At 44.8% G+C, this 22,666-nt stretch overlaps 2 protein-coding genes across 4 annotated transcripts; one reads left to right on the forward strand and one right to left on the reverse strand.

The window, feature by feature from the left end:
* Positions 1-4,294: 4,294 nt before the first annotated feature.
* On the reverse strand, positions 4,295-5,315 carry LOC112576000. The gene is made up of 2 exons (XM_025258193.1): positions 4,893-5,315; positions 4,295-4,582 (listed from the first exon to the last, which is right to left on the reverse strand). Exons 1-2 carry the CDS (start codon positions 5,259-5,261, stop codon positions 4,523-4,525), a joined length of 429 nt encoding a protein of 142 aa, XP_025113978.1. The 5' UTR covers positions 5,262-5,315; the 3' UTR covers positions 4,295-4,522.
* Positions 5,316-7,175: 1,860 nt separating this feature from the next.
* On the forward strand, positions 7,176-22,516 carry LOC112565774. Of its 3 annotated transcripts, none has more exons than XM_025241533.1 (2): positions 7,176-7,827; positions 17,278-22,516. In XM_025241533.1, the coding sequence occupies exons 1-2, from the start codon at positions 7,780-7,782 to the stop codon at positions 18,427-18,429; spliced, it is 1,200 nt and encodes a 399-aa protein (XP_025097318.1). In that variant the 5' UTR covers positions 7,176-7,779; the 3' UTR covers positions 18,430-22,516. The 3 variants fall into 3 exon arrangements, with proteins under 3 accessions (XP_025097318.1, XP_025097335.1, XP_025097327.1); XM_025241550.1 differs by lacking the exon at positions 7,176-7,827 and adding an exon at positions 8,299-8,484; XM_025241542.1 differs by lacking the exon at positions 7,176-7,827 and adding an exon at positions 11,134-11,946.
* Positions 22,517-22,666: the final 150 nt, after the last annotated feature.

Consider the following 22,666-nt stretch of genomic DNA (forward strand, 5'->3'; position numbering starts at 1 on the left):
TGACCCCTCTTCTGGTCCTCAATCAAACCTTGAGACTCACTTAGTATTCAGCCACACAATAACCGTCGCCTACAATACACAGTTCCACCTCTCTTCGTCGTTTTTTTTTTTTTTCATAATCATTGTTACATGTCGCCTTAATCTTTAGATATATACAATATATAGACTGTAAAGCAGGTAAATATTCCGTACACGAAGCTACGTCCAAAAGTAATGAATGAATGAAATGTGCGGCACTGAACCTTCGCTCACATGCAACAAAACAACATGCAGGTATTTTATTCCATGAGTTGACGAGTATTTGAAGAATCAACTGAACAAAGGTGTAGCAAAAAAAAAAAAAAAAAAAAAACCGCAGCGAATTAATTACCATACCCTGGAGGTTTTGTCTCTTTGTTCAGAAAACACATGCTCACACACACACACGCACGCGCGCGTTGGTTTATTTCTACAGCAGCAGGCTAGGGAGTCTAGAGTCCATGTCGTTAGCTCACATTTCTTCCTTTATGCAAATTTCTGTGGTTGAGACAGCAATCATTTAATTGGTTTCCATGCCAATGCAAGTCTGAAAGGACACGTGACATGTGTAGAGCAAGGGCACCGATGTTATCACTGCTTCTCAAAATGGAGCTAATACACTTGTGCCCCACTCATTTCCCTTACAACTGCCGGTGGAGGGCTGAGTCAGCCACTGGCTTCGCCACGCGTCGTTGACCAGGGGACGGAATCGATGGGCGACAGGAAGTGGGTTAGTGAGTCAGGTGACACCATCAGCTCGCCTTGACCTGTGTGCGTGTGTGTGTGTGTGTGAGTGCGTGTGTGTGTGTGTGTGTGCAGAAGGGGAAACAGGGGAGTTTTCTTTATCACCTTTCTACTATGGCTTCCTGCTGTGACTGTGGCAAGAAGTGGTTCATCGGGACCAGCTAGCCTTTTACGTTGCTTTCGTCATGAAGGGGAGCAGCTTGCAGACACTTCTACTCCACTTATAAAACTTTTTCTCGAGGTCAGCTGTTATAATCCAGCTTTTACAGCTGTACACATGGATGGACTTGCAGAAAGAGCTCTTCATCATTATTGTCTTGAGGTTTTTTTTCTTCTTTTTCTCTCTTCCCAGCTGATTTTTTTATTTGTCTGAGCTGTTGTCTTGACATTTGTGCTGAATTTGCTATTTTCTGTGAACATCGCTTCCATGTAGCTTCACTTTAATTTATTACTAAAAGGTTATATTCATGCAGGTTATGGTTATGCCATTTATACATAATAGTGGAAAAAGCGAAGGCCATCGTTAGGATCAGCAAGACACACTCACTGTCAGAAACATCTTAGACAGAATTCTTGGCATTTCTTCGGTTGCCAAAGTAATTTCTAGGCTGCATGGAGGACCAAATCGCCTGAACCATCATTTCTTTCAGGAACTGCGGATGGGTCAGTCAGGTTATTGTGGGCTCATGATGACGAGGGTTGGCCCTATATGGCTGCCATCAGGAGCTTTTAAAAGTTGATTCGCCAATCGAGGACTGAGATGAAGTTCCTCGCATCGTCTAAAGCCGCGTCAGTCGAAAGCTGGCATCTGCGGTTCACCATCGTCACCATGACCACTACAACACCTACAAGACACAAGACACAAGACAGTCTAACACACGAAAAATAAAGGTAAGACAATGAAAGTGTCAGGCAGGACAACGGTCTGCCGGCAGCAGGAACACACGATGTTCGATGAGAATAGCACGCACAGCAACCGTCCATGGAAACCAGCCAACAACAGAGGGTGAGATCGATCTGTGGGCGCTCGTCTGGCGGTATCGATACCCGTAACACGTGTGTGTGTGTGCTTGTGTGTGTGTGTGTGTGTGTGTGTGTGTGTGTGTGTGTGTGTGTGTGTGTGTGTGTGTGTGTGTGTGTGTGTGTGTGTGTGTGTGTGTGTGTGTGTTGGTGCAGCAATAGTGCTAACGGACCTATTCTGCGCCCCTTTCACAAGGTATTCTAACTAGACGGGTGTCTTCTCCCTGTCCTCTCCTTCACGTTGCTCATCTACCTCTTCTGTTTGCCACACACCCTAACACAGAGACACGGACGCTATGCAACCTTCCATATATATATATAGAGTACCCTACGCATGCTGTTATGATTGTTAATAAAAAAGCCATCAGTTTATTCAATGCAAAGCTTACATCAGTCCCACAGAGCAGAAGGAAAGCAAACAGTAGATAGGAGCAATTTCAGGGTATGTATCAGTGTTGTCGTGACCACGTTAACAATGCAGCTGACATAAAACTGACATTATGTATCGGTGTTATTATGGTCAAGCCATGCAAAGCACTTAACAAGAAAAGCTATGGATTGAATCAGGGTGATTATCTTGATGAAGTCATGGAGTGCAGTTAATACAAAAAGCCGACAGGATGCATCGGTGTTGTTATGGTTGAGCCGCTGGCATGTAAACTAATACACGACTTCCGTATGTTCCTTTGGACTGAGCAGATCCTTCTCCTGCTGCTGCTGCTGCTGTTGTTGTTGCTGCTGCTGCTACTGCTGTTGTTGTTGTTGCTGTTGTTGTTGTTGTTGTTGTTGTTGTTGCTCCTGCTGTTGCTGTTGCTGTTGCTGCTGTTGCTGCTGTTGCTAAAGAGAGCTCCAGCTGCTTCATTGCACCAAACTGCAGGTTTTGAGCTCAGACGTGCGATATCTCTGCTGCCACATGACATTTACCTTAATCAGCGCATCATCAACGGGCTGGCAAACACTTGTGGCCTAGAGAGCCCAGCGAAGTTAATTTATTAACTGGATATAAAAGCTTTCTGATGGGCTGATTGGTTTACTCTTGCTGGCATCAGGATTTTCTGCGTCTCATCAGAAATGGGTGTGAGTGTGGGTGCGTGTGCGTGCGTGTGCGTGTGCGTGTGTGTGCGTGTGTTTGAGTGCGTGCGTGCGTATGCTGATGATATTCATGCCACTACATAACCTAATGCTGGTCTGTTGCTGTTACATCTGTAATGTTGTTGCTATTTGACTGGAAGCAGGAGGAGGAAGAACAAAGCTGCTGGAACTTAAAGGCAAAGCTGAGTGGATCAAGAAACTACTGTTAAAGTTGCCGTGAATTCCCTCTAGCAAAATAAATAAATAAATAGTTACTACTGTATCTTCAGTTTTCCAAGAAAAGGCACTGCTGATATTTTTTTTAAATTTTCATTAACTTTTCCCCCCGCAAATCACAAATCAAGTGCGAGACTCCATTAGCCACAAAGCTTGTCATGTTGTTTGGTTATCTACGCAAGTCAAGCTTCCGTTTCAGACACATTTATAGACTGTTGGCATTCTGTATGTGTAAACAAGTCGGACACATGTTGAGATCAATGGGTTCCGCCGCCACGGAGCAGACAAAGTCCTTTATGGCTTGTATGGACACGTGGCCATGCCAATGACAGCCCCGAACATCAAGATTGTTGGACAAAAGGTCGCCAAGACAGCAGGTCAAGTAGATAAGAGCGGGCGACGATAAATCACACTGCCACATAATTAATGTCTTCCAGCGGTAGTCACTGTCATCTGGTTCTGTACAGGTAACCAGGTATATTTGTAAGTGCACTTTACGCCATTTGGGTCTGAGGAGAGACCTTTATTGGTATCTGTCTTCACGAACTAAAAGAAATATGAAAAGGAGTTTTCGCTTTCACAAACATTTTCCCGATTTGAGTCAGTGAAACCAAAGATAATACCAGAGAGAGAGAGACAGAGAGAGACAGAGAGAGAGAGAGACAGAGAGAGACAGAGAGAGAGAGACAGAGAGAGAGAGACAGAGAGAGAGACACAGAGAGAGACAGAGAGAGACAGAGAGAGAGACAGAGAGAGACACAGAGAGAGACAGAGAGAGAGACAGAGAGAGATACAGAGAGACAGAGAGAGACAGAGACACACAGAGAGACAGAGAGAGACAGAGAGAGACACAGAGAGACACAGAGAGAGAGACAGATAGAGAGACACAGAGAGAGACAGAGAGAGAGACAGAGAGAGAGACAGAGAGAGACAGAGAGAGACAGACAGAGAGAGAGAGACAGAGAGAGACAGACAGAGAGAGACACAGAGAGACAGAGAGAGAGACAGACAGAGAGAGACACAGAGAGAGACAGAGAGAGAGAGAGGAAGCAAAAGAAGAAGTAAAGGAATAAAAGTGCGATGGTTTTCTTTTTTGCCAAATTATTTTTTTAAATTGGCAAATGGAAGGTGACGACTATTTTCTCTCTCTCCTTTGGCGTCGTGACCCTTCACCTTTCTTCCTCCTATGTAAATCAGCCGCCACTTTCTGTTTCAGGTTTTATTACAAAAATAAGTGCGTAATCTTAACAAACGGTAGCAATGTTTTGTGACATTTGTCTTCGTTGAGCGATTAAAAATTCTAAAACTAGATTCTAAAAGACCGATTCTAAAACTCATCCTTCCCCCTTCTCCTCAAGACGGAGGTTAAAACCGGGGTGGGGAAGGGGAAAATAAAACACCACGTGACTGAGCAGAGTTCTCTTAATGTCTGTTAGGCTTCTTCACTCTGAACGTTAGGTTCCAGGCTCCCGTCAGCACAGGCCTCTTGTTGCTGTAATCGGAATTTATTTTCCCACCTTGTACTAATAATGCTTAAAATTCCATTGTCATTATCTACATTTCATTCAGTAACGTAATATAGACTGCAAACATTAGGACAAGTAGACTGGGATCTACATCACTACAGGAACATTGAGTTGTTTACACGTGAGTGGTTATAGTAAATAAGCAAAAGTGACGTGAAAGGATCTAACTTGTAGTATCCCATTACATATAAACAATCCCAAGAGTGAAGAATGTTACGTCAACCTTTTTTAAAAAATAAAAAGAGAAGGAAAAGAAGAATGAAAAACTCAACTGACCAAAGGCGGGTCCTGTTGAGGGCTGCTGGCTTCTCCGTTCTCCTCTCTCGCCAGGCCTGGGCGGTTCGCCATGAAGACCTGGCTTCGGGTCGTTTTGCTGACCTTGCTTCGGTTCATTTTTCTGCCCCTGTTTCTGCCCGTTGAGCCGACGTTGCCCCTGGTTGCCTTGCGTCCTGTGCGTCCGCTCTTCTGGTATCTGGCCCGTTGCGCTTTTGGCTGCTGCAGCGAGCGTCTCCCTTGTCCACCTCTGACGGACGCGCGTTTGCTGCGACGGTTGGTGTGCGTGCCGTGTCTCCTGACTCCAGACGTACTCGGCCCAGACGACTGTGAGCGCTGCATTCTCTGGTTCCTCTTGCTATTGCGATTCATTGCCTCAAACGTCTGCCGTGTCGGCAGTTTGCTTCACGGAAAGTGCGTGACGTCAATTGTTAGGTGACGCTCTTACGACGTCATAAACAATGGCGTCATTTCAGTTGTGACCCGCTGTGACGAAATAAAAGTCGCACAGAGCATGGACGTGTATTTATAAGTATTTATAAGGGGAGATAAGTTCGTGCACAGAGCAGCTTGTAGTTGAGGCCACGAAAGGTGATTGCGGTCAGTTCTGTGCAGTTTGAATTTTCTTTAAAAGTGGATTCCTTAGTTAATAGACTTCTACTTTAAAATAAAAGAGATTGTCTTCAAGTACATTTCAATCGAGTACGCCCGATTTCCACAGGAAAATGACGAAATTCAAAGGCTGTTTCGGTAGATGTCCCTGTCAGATTCCCATCGTATTATACATGTACTTTGCTATAAAAGGAAAAACGTAATGGACTTGTGAACCCTCTTTTCTCAAAAAGGCAACCACGTACAGTACTTGCAAACTAAACCTTTACAACTCACTCGATTTAAGGACTAGAAAAACAACTTCTGTATCAAAAGAAAAGTCTCAATATACAGCTTTGGCATTTTAGACTGCATGAATGAAAGCTGATAGTGGGAAGTACATCAGTCTAGTCAGGCCCTTTATGAGTCTTGCCCAAGTCACTCGCGACCTATTATTTGGCCATTGTAAACTCTTCTATGGCAAAGTCAAGTCCTCTGCTCTAATGCCCCATGGGACGAATTTTCAGACCAATCAGTGAAGCGAGGAGAAAGGTCAAAGATCCTGGGTGCAAGTACATTTGGCGACACTTCTAAGCTTCACCTGTGATTGTCGTGTGTGGAAAAGCCGTTCAGATGTAACGATTATCAGTAAAGGGGTCTGTCAATGAGCATGTAGTAAATAAACACAATCAAGACTGTACTCTAGGGTCCTGTTCACTTACAGCGCTAGTCACAGTTACAGGAAGGCGTGTTGGCGCTCTTGTTTGAGGAGCCTCTCACACCCACCCTCACAGGTTCCTACGCCAATGAGTCTAAGCTTAAAATTCTCCTCCTCCTCCTCCTCCTCCTCCTCCTCCTCCTCATCATCATCATCATTATCATCTTCTTCTTCTTCTCCTTTTTTTCTTCTTATTGAAAAGTTCGCGCTGTTAATACAAGCACTATGTCAGCTTAAAAAAGCTTTTTGTCGTTAGAAATTCAAATATCATGACATGATTAAAAATTATTTGATTTCGATGAGGTCCATTTGTCGTTAGCCATGTAATGAAATCGTGTTTTCGCCATACGAGAGCATTTAAGTCGTGTTGTGTTAGTGACATACAAATTTTTCGCAGAAAACTAAAAGCAGTAAGAAGAAACACGACTATGGGGGTACGCGAGAGAATGAAAGAGGGTCTCTCAGCAAATGAAAAAAAAAATTAAACTGTGAGATTGATTAAATAATGTTTTCTACCGGAGCAGTGTTGAAAAGTCCTACGTACATTTGCATATGGAAACAGTATCTAAACAAGGATTTACAATCGCTTGAAAGGCTTTGTTGTTCAGTGTCTGTGAACAGACAGCTTCAGTGTTGTATCGGACGATGAATGTCCTGATGCTTTCCTTCCTTTTGTCAGGAAAGCTCGCAGCTTCCTTAGCAACGCTCGGACAGCTGCTTGAGGCCTTTTAAAGGGAGTCTTTTAATGCGAGATAGTCCTACAACATTTCTTTCATTATATAAGACACAAAAACAAATTAAATAACTAATCTTTTTCGATTTACTTATTTGTCCCGTAAATCAGTCTACGTAAATATTTATAAGGACTAGAAACCTTAACAGGGCCTCAACAGCGACCTCCCGCACTCATGGTTACGCAAGCGGTGTGGAGATCACGTGACGTTGTGACAGCGCGAGCTATTTTAGGCTGTGATTTCCCGTGCGTGTGCCAAACGGCACGAATGACACTGTGCATTGTCACTGCAGCCTGGAGAGTACGTGTACCAACACGCTTTACTTCATGCAGTTTATTTTCATACAGCAGCCGACACACACACCCAGCAGTCACCTGCCACAAGGCCCTCAACTCTGGCGTCCTGACCCAGTTACCCCCCTTTCCCAACACACCCCCGCCTTCTACGCGTCTCGCCGTGCGGTTGCGAGGACAACAACAACAGATCGACCAACAAACTTACTCCTGGTTACACGACCATTGTGACAACGTTGAAAGGACGTTGATTTAAAAAAAAGAAAAATTAAAAAATCCTTCCAGGCAGGAGGAGTAACCGGAGCTGTAGACAATGGAGCGTGTGCTCCGCTGGACTTTGTGTCCTGACTGACAGAGATGACCGACTTGGTGTGGAGAGATAGGCCGGCCTGTCGGAGCTCGGCACTCGACGTGCAGGAGAGACTGCTAATCAGGAGTTCGCCAGGCGTTCATGCTATCTACCCAGCATATTCGGTGGATAGCAACCGGGTGTCGGGGTAAAACTGCAGGAAACCAACAACCAAGTCCGTGTCGCAACGGTGACTGATCGGCTAATGTGTCACCCATCAACAACGATGAGTCTTCATCATGTTTTCAAAAAGGTACCATACTCTTTATTTTGGTATTTTTAAAGCTGTTTTATTATTAGTTTAAATATGTTCGTGATGACTGGGCTGATGCGGATGTACTGTGCGGAACTAATATATGCAAGATGATAGTTCAGGTTGAGCGGCTACAGTAGGGGTGTCCATGGTTTAGCTCTCGCTTCTTACATCGTATCTTGGGGTGCCAAGATTTTAGCCAGTATATTGGATGTTAATTAGAAAAATCTGTGTACAAACATGACATCACGACTTCTGGATGTTGATGTTTGAAGGCGTGCATCTTGAGAATGGAAGGTAAGGTATTCCCTCAGATTTTGAAGGCTATGCCTAATTGAGAAAGAAAGTGTACCTCACTAGACTTGAAGGAATCGGACATAGCTTGTGGTTTAGCACAGCTTTGCTTGCCGGATGTCCGGCTTTCAGTCCACTGGCCAGTCCATCACATACCGCCTCAGCTTGCATAGGTTCACGGCAAGACTCATTCCACTGTTGCTATTTATCTTTGTTATATACTTCAAGACCAAAGTCGGAATAGTTCCTTCACGGGGCAAAAATAAAGTTTTATTGCAGCACTTAAGCTGTCACTGTTGTTAACTGTAAAGACTTGATTACAAAGCAGTTAGAAGACTTTCTTACAAGCTTGACTAGGAAAAGGTAAGTGCATATTAATGAATTATTTATAAAATGCTAAGCTGTTACTCGGACCTTTTTCTTTGTTACAAATTATTACACAAGCCTACACAGGCCTTTTATCCAGGTTGATCTAACAGAAAGGTACTAATATGAGCCTAGTTTTCTTGCTCAGGTGCAAAAGGGTTGACAAAATGGCCAGGTTGAAGTGCCGAGTGCTTCAGTCAGCAAATAGCTGCTGATAGGATGGACGAGGGCAAAGTCCAGTTTCTTCCTCGTTGGAAAGGTGGATAGTGACTGGGGCTGGGAGCACAAACAACTGACTGGATGCTTGCACTTAGCAGATATGTCAAATGCTTTTGAAATATAAGGACTAGGTTTAAGAATGCAGCTAAGGTCTTTGTGCAGCCGACCCCAGGACACCGTCCAGGTGTGTTTGCCAAGCGACATGCTCTCACCTGGTTTATCGCCAAACTAGCCAGCCGCACCTTTCCTTCACTGCTTCCGTCACGTTAGGAGAGAGAGGTACTCCTACAGAAAGCCGTATGTACATCATAAACACCAGAGAACAAGCAGTAAAAATTATAGCGGCTGCGACCAGACCGTTGTATTTACGTTATAAACATTGCAGCAGCCACGACAACTAACTTGTATGTAGACCAAGAACACTCTAGCAACCACGGCGCCAGGTGACTATACATTAGAAACACATTTACAGACAGCACTACAACATCAAAGCCAGAATGTTTACAAAAATTATAACAACTACATTTAACGGCCAAAAAGTTTTATAAACAAATTCAAATTAGAACAGTTCCCCTTGTCGCCTCCATGAGAGCGAAGGTCACCGTACACTAGAGTGCAGTATATTATCTCATGACACACATTCAGACTGTGACAGGTTTTAAAAGTGTCAAAGCCTGACATGACAGTGTATTCTGTCACGATAAGGTTCATCACGGAAGTCGGACCTACAGGGATGCTCGCTTCGCGGATCTGCAAGCGCTGAGCTGAATTTGTAATCTAACCAGCCATTGGTTGATTGAGCTGAACGCGGAAAGGGCTCTGACCACGTGGCGCTTCCTGACCTACAGGGGTTACGGGGTGGAGGTTGAAACGGTTGCTTACTCATCGGTGTCGTCGCTGGAGATGAAAACAAACAGATGTCGTCCGGGTCATAACACGTGATGTCTTCACGTCTTCACTTGATAATTATTCTGTTGACCCCTCGCGGACAAGGGCAGCAGCGAGGCTATGACAGGGACAGACAGAATAGAGGATGCGGTGAACCTTTGAAAACTAGGATAGGGGCTGGGTGGGGAATGGACGGTTTACATCAACTGAGAACCTGGCGATGATGGCATGTAGCAGGTCGTTGTTGTTGTTTTCGCACTGTCGGGGATGGGATGGGAATCAGGATGAATATGGGGAAGGAAGGATGGGCGGGGCGAGGAGGGATTTGAGGTGTGGGAGGAGGAAGTCGCTGCTGTGTGACAGATGTTGTTTACTATTGTTTGTGTCCTTTTCTGTTGTTGTCACTTGTTGGGGTCTAGGAGGCCTGCCAAGTCCGCAGTGGTGGTGTACAGCACTGGTTGCCAGATCCCTGCTGTTGCCCTGTTCCTGTATCTAGACTTCTAGTTAACTTTAGGTAGTGTGTTAGTTTATAATATTTAAGGACCTTCAGTTTGTTTTAGTTTTCTTTTAATATTGCTCTTATCTTTTTAAACCTGGTATTTGCATGGTTTGTTACCTTCTTTACCGGTTGTGTATAGTTTTTGTTTCTTATTTTGTTGTTGAAAGTTTTAGGCTATTTTCTTTATTTATTTAGCTACCATTCCTTATGTTTGGTTCTACTTCTGGTTGTGAATGAGTGAAGACAGTCCACATCTCCTATAGCTTGATTTAAAATTATTTTAGAGTTATTCGAGGTTAACAATTTTTATGGTATTTTATTTATGGAAAATTCTTTTTGTTTGGTTATGATCGCTTTTTAAAATGGAATATTATCCAATTATTAGTTTGCTTGTTTACATTTAGGATGGCATACCGCCATTGTTGCCATTAACAGGTCATGCAAGATGTTACTATTTATAAACCAAGCCGTGGGAGGTTGATATGGCAACAACGTGGCAATAAGGTGTTTATCTTCTGTGAGAACTGGAATAGTGAATAGTTCTTTTCTTGTCCATGTTCTTTTGACCTTTTTGGCCTGGATGTTTACGCCTATATGGAAGTTTCATTTAATTTTGGAAGACTTTGGGGGAACAGGAAAATATTATTATGGGAGGGAGAGGAAGGAGGACAGAGGAAAAGGGAAGGAGTGATTGATAATTGCTTTCTTCGATTAGGCTTTTGCTTATAACGAATGCTGAGAGGAGATTATGTAAATAGACAATAGACGATTAAGTTGATAAGCCCAGGAAATGCCATTGGTTGGCTGGTCATACCAAGTCAGCAACAGGTCATGCCACAGCGAGAAAGGGAAAAAAGAGAAACTGCTCATGCGTTGACAAAAACACAAATGTGATCCATATATAGCAAACTAAAACATAGATGCACTTGAAAGGATAAAATATTAAAGCTTAAACAAACTCTCTCAGCCTTAACGCCTTCCTGGTCCATAGAAACTACACGTGAGCAGGATCCCACCCGCTTGTGTACACATAAAAGCTGTACGCAGAGTGTGACGGGGAGACTAAACACAGTATTGATTGTAACAACTGGGTCTGGCACCATCCAGACACTTGGCAGCCTCGGCCCACAGCTCCATCTGTACCCGAGTTCTCTGTGTTTGAGAGACCTTCTGAGGGTGAGAAGGTGGGGTAGGTAGGGGGAGACTACCCCATCGGGACAGCTTTCTGCTACCCTCGAGCCTTGAAATTCCACAGTCGTGGGTTCCGAAGTCTGGAACTTTCCACCAGATACCCGGGGTGGGTGAGTAGCCAGGCTGGAGGGATGGACTCAAAGTCGGGGTGCGACCCTCTGTCGCTGGCTCTGCGCCCACCGCGCGATGTCCGCCCCGAGCGCCGCGGGCCGCCAGCCCTTCCTTCTCCAAAGTTTCTTCAGTCCGTGTGTCGTGTCTGCCTGCTGCAGGCCGCATGTCGATCAGTCCGCACGCATGGCTGCCTGAAGTTTGAAGTCTTGTGTGGCTGGGGACCTCCAGCAGGTGTGACTAAGGTCTGTACGGCGGGCAGTCATGCGATCACCTGTGTGACGCGAGCTTTCTGCTTGACTTCTTTCAATGTTTCTCCCGGCATGCAAGAACTTTAACCTGACGACACGTGATCAGCAGCGTGTGCTCCTTACAGGGAGGAGGCGATGACCCGCAGTAGAGAGGTTAACATCATCTTGACGACTTTGCAGAATGCTTGTGTTTCCAACTTTTGATGGATCTCTTGTAGATTGCATCTCTTGGAGAGCAAACGTCCTGACCAAGTCATGTGACCAAAACAAGTCATGTGCAACAAAGGGTGGAAAAAGGCATGGGTGAGTAGATTTTGAGGACGTTAACAACATTTTACTGAAAAGAAAAAGAACTGCTGGTCACAAGAAGTATATCGACGATCAAACACACTTTTCAGATACATACACACAACAGCAGCTCGTACAAAAATTAATGTAGGGCAGAAAACATCTGTCCTGATTTCCAGCTGAAGTGGACTTCATCTGATTAGGAAAAGTAGGTTAGCAAGTCTTCCAGTGTCCCCCAAAATCATTGCCCTTTTAATATAATCTATACATCAATTCATTTTAAAAAAAAAAGAGGCGAGAGATAGCCCAGTAATCCTTCCCTTGTTATCTTGTTGCGATAGTCTTGGCGAACATTTGTCATTCTGTACCATCGATCATGTGTGATGTCTGATTCCTGCTTTTCTCCTGTTGTATACTTTATTTTCCGAACGAGTTTGGTCACAGTCAATGGTTAATGCATCTTTATGTCCCCCAAGGATTAGGCTTTAATGTGATAGTCTAAGAAAGATTTTTTAAAAACTAAGTTTCTGAAGTATGACTTGGGGAATAGTATACAAAGTGTCGCCAAACATTTGATAGACTATCGGCTAGAAGAATTACAACGAAATAAAAAAAATCACAATTATTATATATTTAATTAAAACATTACAATTATTAGACGAGATTTAAGCTTTTTTTGGTGGGTGAGTGAGTGAAGGAGGGTGTAATTCGACGGGTGAAGGTGGTGAGATGAATGGGTGGAAGGTTTAGAGATCTCTCCACCCGTCAAGAAATGCTCCGGGTATTGTGTCGATGCAGCAGCACTCAGTGACTCATTGCACGTTTGGTATAAAGTCCCAGCATGCCATACTGTGCACTCTCCCGCCATGTCCGGTCATATCAAAGACGTGGGAGTCTTCGTAAAAGTAGAATGCTGTCACAACCGGTTGGGTGCTATCTGCAAAGAAAGAAGAGACTACCCTCATGTATCATGATTGTTGTGATTTATCGCCTCTACCAGGCTTAGTTCCACCCGAGAAGCTCCAGTTTCTTGTGCTGGGGAATGGCAGTGGCTTCTGGCAATGAGGAAGCTCATTAAGCACATCGAGTAGTGGTTCATGGCAGTTTCCACCTCCTAGACTTCAAACCTTAAAGGTAGAGGTCCGAATTTTGAATAAATAAATAAATGAGCAATCGTTGCAACATTGTTTGATTTTCTAGCCACAGTGTTTAGTTTATATCTGAGAGCACTTTGCTTGGCCGCGCGTTGTGTCCTCTGCAAGAGGTCCATACAAAGTCTCTTGGACTCGCTACTTTCTCATGAGTATTCTATTTACTAAGTCCACCAGGCGCACAGGGCGTGCACGGCAAATATGTCAAAATCACGGTAACAGGTGTGCTTTATCAACGACCTACAAACCTGCTTGTCAACTTTTGTGAGGTAATCGGTGTTGGTGGCTTCGTGTGTCCAGACACGTAACTGTTACAAGGTTTTTAGCTTGTTGGTGCATGCAGGCGGTTGCACGTGCACACGAGTGGTGAGAGCATGCGCAGCCCCCGGGCTCTGTGCTCCAATGTTCGATACAATCTCTGCACGAAATTAAACGAGTTTTAACGAGAGGTGAACAAGCCACTTAAAATACACGTCCTGCAGGATTTACAGACTTTGCAAAGCAAACACACACACTCACACACACTCACACACACACACAAGTACGCGCGAGTTCTCTGCTCATTTGTCGCTCCATTCTCGTTGCTGACTCTTGAAACTTGAAGGAGGGTGTGTGTGTTTTGGCGAGGCAGGTAAAACACGGGCATTCAAGCCGCAGTTTGCAGAGCACAAATGTTGAGCAACCCACCGACATGTTAGTCGTTAGGAAGTCTGCTCGCAGTCCTGACAGCAGACGCCGTTGCTATTTGAAAAGCGTTTCTCCAGAATTCACTGATTGCAGACACGATAAAGCTGGCTTCACACGTACCGGCCTGTCAAAAGATCCAAAAGTTGACTAAATTGCACACGTATTCCTGTTAGTTTTCGTTTGTGTTTGCGTTCGTGTTTGGGCTTGTGTTCGTGTTTGGGCTTGTGTTCGTGTTTGTGAACAGGTTTGTATTGGCATACCTGTTTATGTTGACTTTTCTGTTTGTGTTCGTGTTTCCGTTGGTGTTCGAGTGGGTGAATGAGTCAGTCGTTCAACGAACATGTTAGTGATTTGTCTATTTTGCAGAATCTTCTTCGTTTGCCCCTTCTGCTTCTTTCTTCTCCTCTTCCTCCTCTCTTTCATTCTCTACCTCTTCTTCGGCATCGTTGACTTCCGCTATCCCCAAGGAAGAATGAGAAAGTTAAGACCTATTTGATAGCTAGAGTCGTAGGCGGAAGTTTCGCGGGCCGGATGAGACCTCGTCGCGGGCCGGATATGGCCCGCGGGCCGTAGGTTGGGCATCCCTGTTTTAGACTATTTCTTTACCGCATTTTTTCAATAAATTATCAATCCTTCAGCAAAAGAAAAAGGCTCTGGTTTGTGTTAACAAGTTTGGAGTTAGTGCTTGACTTCAGACATCAAACGATGCCCGCGCACACCGTCCGGCACTGAGCATGCGCAGTCTCGTTAGATGATGACGTCAGCTACAGGTGCAGCAGCGAAATACCTCGAGAACCAAGCGAAGAATTCAGCCAGAAGTTGCAGGAAAAAACCCCCCAAAAAACCTAATTGCCATTTACCTCTGCTTGTGTGCCAGGAAGGCGGACTTTTAAATGCTTTAAAATAATGTATACTAGAATTACTGACTGTAATTACTGACTGTAATTACTGACTAGAATTACTGACTAGAATTACTGACTGTAATTACTGACTGTGGTTAAAGTGCCAGTAAACAAAGACTTGTGAAAGAAGGTTAATGAAATGAAAATGGAAAATAAGAAGACTGCATAAAGAAGTAATAAAGAAGTAATTTATTTGCAAATAGTGGCTTGCTGGTCTCACTGGTCAGGCTGACCTGTCGTGGTCGTGTCACGGGGATCTCACGTGGTCTGGTCACGCTGACCTTTCCTAAGTCTGGATGGACTGTGTGAAGCACTTGCTTGAAATATTCAGACAGCGACCACCCTCTCTCTCTGTGTGTGCTCTCTCGCTCAGATTAGTCTATTTCTATTTATTCCGAATCCTTTATTGTAGAGCCGACTGAAGGTTTTGCAGTCAGTACACGTTTCTGTTCACTGAATCGTGAAAAGCGAAACAACCGGTGAAGCTCTTAGACTTCAAACATGCTGAGGCATGAAGGAAGAGAAAAAAAAAAAAACTGCTTGCAAGCCCTGAAATACTCTCCCACTATTTACGGATGGCTGCAATCGCGTTCGCAAATCAAGATTCATTAATCGCCCCCATCGTTCCCCTCCTCCATTTCGTCTTTCCACCCCGGTGCTGGTAGAGCAAGACCTATGTATGCTGGAAGCGAGGTGCTCTGTCATCGACGCCTGCAATAGTCCAGATATAGGGCTAGATATAGGGCTAGAGGTAGGTGTCGTCTGCATATTAAGTCCGCGTGCATCGATTTCTTTCTTCCGAACCCAAGTTGGGTGTCCCGGTCCACAAGTGTGTCACGTGATCCGGAACAGTCTAGGAACTCGGTGCAGACGGACTATTATCACACCGACATCGTCCTGGGGCTGCAGCCCTACATCCGCCCCACACTTCCGCTCTGCCTAGAACTCTGGCAGGAACCCAGCAAAATGAGCAGAAATGTGTGCTTTGCTAGTAAGACATACACCCAAACCTTCCTGCCATGTAACAAAGATGATTGATGACCAGGAAGATAATTATGATAAAAAAGCACTTATGCAACACGCTGCTCAATGAACTTAAGCAGCTCGAGCAAAAGGGAAGCACGGGGAACCAATGTAGTTCGCGGACTGAAACTACAAAGGGAGAGAATAATAGGGTTCGGAAAGGGCGAGAAAAAGGCGCTGAAGGTATTCAGAAGAAAGTGTGAGAGCCCCGAAGGAGATTACCTTGCAAAAAGTGACAGGGACACGAGACTGGGGTTAGAAAAGGACATTGAGAGGGGCCCAGGCTTGTCTAGTGTGTGTCGAGACACGTAGAGGAGGTCCACGTGGACATACCCGGGTAGACTCATCAGCTGGTAGACCTTCAACATCTGACAGCTATTCCCCGACCTTAGCTATTGATCTCTCCAAGTGATGTGTTTCGAATGTCACAGAAAGTTAATGGTTTGTTTGCAGAGTGGACATCCCATTTCCCGAATGTCAGAGGTTTATTTGTCGAGACCATTCAGTCTGTCTATTTGTAGGCTGACTCCATGCTTCCACCCACTTAACACCCGGCGGACGTTTCAACTGTAACAAGTGGCCAAAAAGTGGTCTAAACATTTCATTTGGGCTGACGATTTTCCCAGCTTCTCCCCATCGCCCTTTGCACAAATATTTTAACTAAAATATACCGATATCAGCTTTGAATGAAGCCATGCCACTCTTTCACACCTGGAATAAGTGTCAAGAGGAAAATGAACCAGTCTGGCATCATTATTTTACATTTCATGCTTACACTGTCAGTTCTGCCACAGATTGTGTATTGGTGATTGTGTATTGGCCCCTGATTTGACACCCACAGGGAGAGTTGAACCCTTGCCAGCTGGGGTACTCTGTAACAAAGGTTCAGTTGTAAGCCCTGCAGGAACGACATAGGTATAAAGATTAATATCTTGCCACGAATGAAATCAGTCAGGTAGAAAAAATACAGTCGGCTTGTGCTTCAAGTTTCGATGTCCTTACACAGGCTTGTGAGTATAAAGACCTGGACGTCTGTGACTAGTGTGTCTGGATTTCATTGATGTTGTCTGAACACGATCTCTTCAGGTAAACATAGATGTCGATGGAGCCCCACAAAAGTTGCTCTTCAAACCGTCGTTTGCCTATAAACTTCTAAAAAGATAACGATCGTCTATTTTTTAATTTTAGGGGCAGCCCTAATTTTATTATGCAAATCCCAATATTATTTTATTGATTTCTTTTTAATTGGAGACCGCCCTGACACTTTCGCCCTCTCCGTGATCTTGCATGCTTCTCACATAAAATATATTTGTTTATTTGTGCGTCTCTTATCTCGTATTTAGCTATTAATTCACTTTTTAAAATCGAAAATAAACAGATTTGAAGAATTCTAGACTACTCTGCCTTTCTTTTTGCTGCAGTTTCCCAGTTTGTCTTGCTTTCTAGTTGCCTGCACGTGCATCGAGCGTTCCTAGCTTTGTCCTCATGTTGCACACGTCCTTCTTTCAAAATCTAATGAGTCATGTGTGTGTGTGTGTGCGTGCGTGTGTTTGTGTGTGTGTACGTGCACGTGTCTGTTCCAGATGGTTCGCGTGCAGTCGGCGCGGCTGCAATGCACGCTGTGCGCATGCTCCGTCTTCTCGGCGCTGTTCGGCATGTTCATGACGTCAGTGGGCGTGTGCCTGGTGCTCAACTACAACATCGTGGAGGTGGACACCAGCGGCCTGCCACCGACGCTGCACAACGAGGAGGGCAAGAAAGTCGTGGGCGTCATCCTCATCTGCGTGGGCCTGGGGGCGCTGGGCCTCAGCGGCCTGGTCAGCGCCCTCTACTTCACGGCTTGCTTCAGCCGCGCGCAGGACCGGCCAACCGCCACCGCGGCCTCGTCCTCCTCATCCTCCGCCAGCGACCAGAACAGCGAGCGCAGCGGCAAGGTCAAAGGTCGTCGAGGGGTCGTGGCCCCGAGTGGGCAGGCCCCAAGCAGCAGTCGTCGTGCCCACGGAGGGGCTGCGGGGCCGAGGCCTAGCACATCTTCGGGTGGCGACACGACCCCGAGAGCTGCCGGTGCAGGCGCGGGTGCCCTGCCGGTGAACTCGAGAGGAGGAAAGAGGGGCCAGCTCGGCCCCGGGTTGACCCCCGAGACGTACGGGTACTTTCCCGGGCGAGTCAATACTCCTCCCAGCATGCGCTCCAAGTCACGTCACAAGGCCGCCAGACACCTACCCCCGAGGTACCAGCACCGCCTGGCGCCTCACCCGGAGGAGGAGCAAAGTCTGCACGAAGCCGTCTCCCGTGCGTCCTCGGCCGCCATGTTGAAGAGCCACGCGGTGACAGAAGGGCACGTCAATCACGCGGCAGAATTTGACGAGGACGACAACGACACCATGATGACGGCGCGCGGCGATTCCTGTGTCTCGGAACATTCGTCTGCCGGGATTCAAATCCTGGTGAACGAGGCTCACCCCAGCGAGAGCATGGACGACGACAGTTCTTCGGAATTGTTGGACTCTAGGTCAGAGGTCACGTTGTTGACACCCCGTGTGGAGTCGGTGGTTTTGACGATCAGTGAATACGTGACAGGAGACAGAGACCAGGGCGCCGTGAACACCGCTTACAGTGCCTCGGAGGTAGGCGAAGTAGACGACGTGGCAAGTGGCGGGGAGAGCAGAACGTCCTTCTCCGCCGACAGTGACCTGGGGTCGATGTCGGAGGAAGCCAAAACATCGATTCCCTGAGTAGACGAGCTGTCCGAAAAGCGCCGTGCGCACTCCTTGTAAATGTTTTAAGCAGATTTGATCTCAGCGTCTGTGATAAAATTAAGGTTCAGCCTTCGATCTGACATTTTTCTCTTCTCGTCTTTGGCTGTGCACTCGCCGCCATTTTTTAAAACGATAATAAAGCGAACCTGACGAAGACTTTCTTGTGCACCTGCATGGAAGTTTCTTTTTTTATGGTGTTAATGCCATCGAGTTCGATCTTCACGTCCTCCCTTTGATTTCATAGAAATACAGTTTACAATGATTTTTATTTCAGTTACTTCTACGTGTAGACGTTAATAGATGGTGGCACCGCTGAAATATTCCTTTCTGTCGCTGAGGAAGACGACCACGAGACACACAAAGAAGAAGACAAAGAAAAAAAAAAATCAAAGAACAGGAATCGTTTCTGATCGACTGTTCGCCCGCCACCATTTCAGTTACTGTCACGTGCATTTAGAGTTACTGACCTATTTACTGAGTTACTGTCACGTGACTACCGTTACGTTGCTGTCACGTAGTATCAGTGTTACCGAGAGATTTACTGGGTTACTGTTGACTAAGTTTGTAGAGTTTAGGGTTACACAAATTATGTTTTGTGGGTTTCATGGTATGGTGCCACCGACCCTTACTGTCCGCTATCACGTCTGCACCTTGAATCAAACGACAACGTGAAACTGAGATAGTGTGTGAAGTGTTTTTTGGCAGCCGTACTACGAGCTGCTTTATCAGTGAGATCCTCAACAACATAAAATCCACGTCTGCTGGAGTTCGTTGAGTTTTACTGCACGTATAATCAGGGAAGAACATACATGAATGTTTTTTTTAAAAGCCAGGGACTGGCATGGCAGTGAAGTTACATTATTATTATTTATGTTTTTGCTTGTTGCACTAATGGGACAGTCACGAGGCTGGCGCCATGTGCACCGCTCAGGTCACTCCTAAACGTCACTTGGGTTCAACTCAGGTTCGACATTGTCTCCTGACTTATTCTGTGTAATGCTCCTAGCGCCCCTCTGACTAGCATATCTATTGTTTCCCTGCCTCCACCCTCTTCGGAGATAGGAGAGATCTTTCGACTGAGGTATGCAGTTTCTCCACCTTGTATGCAGGGGACAAAAATTAACAGGACTGGAAGTGAAAAAGGTTTGACAATGAAAAAATTGTGTCTCGCAATGAATTTGACAATGAAAATCTGTGTTTTGCAATGATTTTGGAGGCTCACGTTGTCAGTGTTGCCCTACTTTGACTTTTATTTCACCTGAAGATAGTTACCCTCCCTCCTCCAATCCCCCATTACTTCCCCTCTCGGACGATCTCAAAACTGCAGGGTACGCTTTGATGTTTTTTTTTAATGCTAATGAAACGTGCATTTAAGTATTATCTTACCCACATAATTGTACACACCAGACGCCAACAGACCTCTCACGTGGAAAAACAAGACACATGCCAGACATGGGAGTGCGAGAAAGAGAGAAATGTACTGACTTATAAGGAGGTGAGACAAAACTGATCTCACTGCTTGAGGAGACTCTTTTCAAGCTGCATGACTTGCTTTATTCCTTCTGCTGTCTATATTCTGTAATGTCCACACTGGATTTTTTTTCATGGATTTTGTTCATCCCTTCGTCCGTTCATCCTCGTGTTTCTGCCTGAGAAAAGATCTTGTCTTACATGTCTTAAAACTCTTGTCTTAAAGCTCGTACATCAAGGTATACTACTTGCAAATTTGTGAAAGATTAATAGGTATAAAACGCCAGATGCAAATAAAATAAATTTAATTACATAGATATTTGCTAACTCCCACATAAATCGCTTCAAGTTAAGTAAATCAGTTGCAAAGAGTCACAGAATGATGTTCATCACCCGAACCTACCTTTCTTTTGACCTTTGACATGTCAGTTTTTTTTAGTCACGTTGTGCAGTAAGGATGAATATAAAAATCATAAATATTTGAAGCAGCTGTCTTTAGTTTTAACTATCCGTGACGGTCACCACCCACCCTGAGCTTCATTTCATCGCTCCTTCCTTTGTTTCACAACCTTGTGAAGGTGAGCACGAACTGTCGGCATAGAAGAGGGCGATGATAAGGTCAAGATTAATATTAGAGGGTGTAATACGCAGGTGTGTAAGTTCTTCCGCATAATTTCTGTGTCCGTGATACCTAGGACTGCAATGTCTCCCTATTCCAACAGTCACAGCTCTCCTGTTTGTTAGTCTTCTCGTCCAACGCTTCGTCACTAGACATGCTTCAGGAGCATTGTGTATTTTTTAATTTATTTATTTATTCATTGACGTTGTTTTCTAGCTGCTGGTCGCTGAAATCAATCGATGTTATTTAAAAAGTCGTATAATCGTCTTCTCTCTTGTCTCTAATCTGCAAGATTCGTGCATGAATTGTAAAATAGGAAGTCTGAGAAGAGTTTTTGCTCGAGGGAGTATTTGAACATACCTTTTTAAAAGTTCCACCAAACTTAAAGACATCAGTTTCATTTACCGCCATCATGTAATTAAAGCTGTTCAAAATAGAGAACTGTGAACTGCGAATATGTCTAATCTCGTATTCACATAGACACCTTTTTTTAATTTCTCTCCCAAATGGCATTGCAAAAGAACAGTGTTAGCACACCTTAGTTAAAGATCTATTCAGCACTCTGTGAACTTCCTCCACTCCTTCGGAACCCCCCTGTCCCAGTTAACGGACCGAGCATCCACAGGGTCATAATTATATTCTTGGCAGCAGGATGCGATGTCACTTAAGGACTTCAGCTTCTTTATTGTCCACCATATTCTTTCATTTTAAGAGATGACATTTTCATTGAGGTCATGTCTCGGTCGTTGCCCACCATCAGAACCTTCTCGTCGAACTCTCGCTCACTGTACCCATTACCCTATGACACTACCACCAACTGCAAATAGGGCAGTTTGTTCTCACGGTCCAGTGCCAAAATCTTCAACTATTGTCAAAAAAATATTTTATTGTAAATTTGAAGCACCATGGTTACCGTTTAAATATTTTTGAGAGTCTTTGTCATTGTCACCTTGATGTCTACTGTTACAGGCGCATTATTGTCATGGTCCTACACTTCACTTGAATACTTGCTTGGGATTTTTTAATTGAAGGAGAGATGATACTATGTGCATAGCAATGCAATAACACTCACCTGGGATGTTTGTGTGGTTGTAGTTTGAACTACTGATTATTGTGGATGACTGAGGGTAACCAAGATACTGATAAGTGTGCCAAGAAAATTGTGGCTGTTTCTGAGCAAAGAAAGCAGGACCTGGCGCTAGGTTAACGGCGAGTTCAGGGAGGTGCACTGTCGGCTCCTGAGACGCTGATTAAAAAGTCGCACTCCGGGAAGTTTCGAGTTCATTCTGCAGTTGCCTGTGTCAGCCACAAACACTGTTCCAAGGCAAGGAGCCAAATTTTTGTTTGTTCGCGATTTTTGACTGTTCAAATAGTTTTTAAAAAAATGTATCTGTGTGTCTGTCCTTGTATCTGGCTGTCTCTTAGGAAAGCTGAAAGTCGAGTGGTTACAGCACTAGTGTCCATACCTGTAGGAGCGAGGGTTCGATACCGGTGTGGCGCAGCGAATGTCACGTAGTTGACCCAGGTATCAGGAATGGGTTTAATAGAGAGCTGGGGAAGGGAAGGCAATAAGGGGCTCAAAAGCTGATCTCTAGAAAAGTAAAGTGTCAAACACCTCCCTCCACAACAATTGAAAGATTAGACGAAGACCTTTACCTTTTCTTTCTTTTTCTTTCTTTTTGCTCTATCTCCCTTACTCTTTCTTTCTCTCTGTGATTTATTCACCTCGGCTAAAAACGATTTGCGTGCGCGTTTGTTAAGTCGTGCACTATTCACATGGAGAGCGTGCCAACTTATGCTGTTTATATCTTCCTGCGTGTCAGTATTATGTTCTTGTGTTGCCGAGCGAATAAGTGTGTGGGTGAGAGAAAGAGATTGTGATAAAGTTCCTAACTCACAGTGCTGATCGATGTCATGCCACTCAAGTGCTTGCAGTGACAAGTTGTGACACAACAATAAAAACTACTTCACACAGTGTGTTTATTTTATTTTCGTCGACTTCATTAGACCATTTTCATCTTTCCTTTTTCCCCTCCCTCTTCACTTCTCAGTTTTTTTCTCTTTCTCTTTCTGTGTGTGATTGAGACATATAATTAGTTCATCGACATTGACTGCTAGGTTTTT

This window comes from Pomacea canaliculata, linkage group LG1 (genome assembly GCF_003073045.1).
Source record: "Pomacea canaliculata isolate SZHN2017 linkage group LG1, ASM307304v1, whole genome shotgun sequence".
In the NCBI taxonomy this organism is placed as follows: domain Eukaryota; kingdom Metazoa; phylum Mollusca; class Gastropoda; order Architaenioglossa; family Ampullariidae; genus Pomacea; species Pomacea canaliculata.

Excerpts from the sequence above, each read along its gene's own strand:
- LOC112565774 (XM_025241533.1), top strand. The coding sequence starts at position 7,780 with ATGTGTCACCCATCAACAACGATGAGTCTTCATCATGTTTTCAAAAAG. Across the intron at positions 7,828-17,277 it reads TTCATCATGTTTTCAAAAAG|ATGGTTCGCGTGCAGTCGGC; the intron begins GTACCATACTCT and ends TGTCTGTTCCAG.
- LOC112576000 (XM_025258193.1), bottom strand. The coding sequence starts at position 5,261 with ATGAATCGCAATAGCAAGAGGAACCAGAGAATGCAGCGCTCACAGTCG. Across the intron at positions 4,583-4,892 it reads CTCAACAGGACCCGCCTTTG|CAACAAGAGGCCTGTGCTGA; the intron begins GTCAGTTGAGTT and ends TTCCGATTACAG.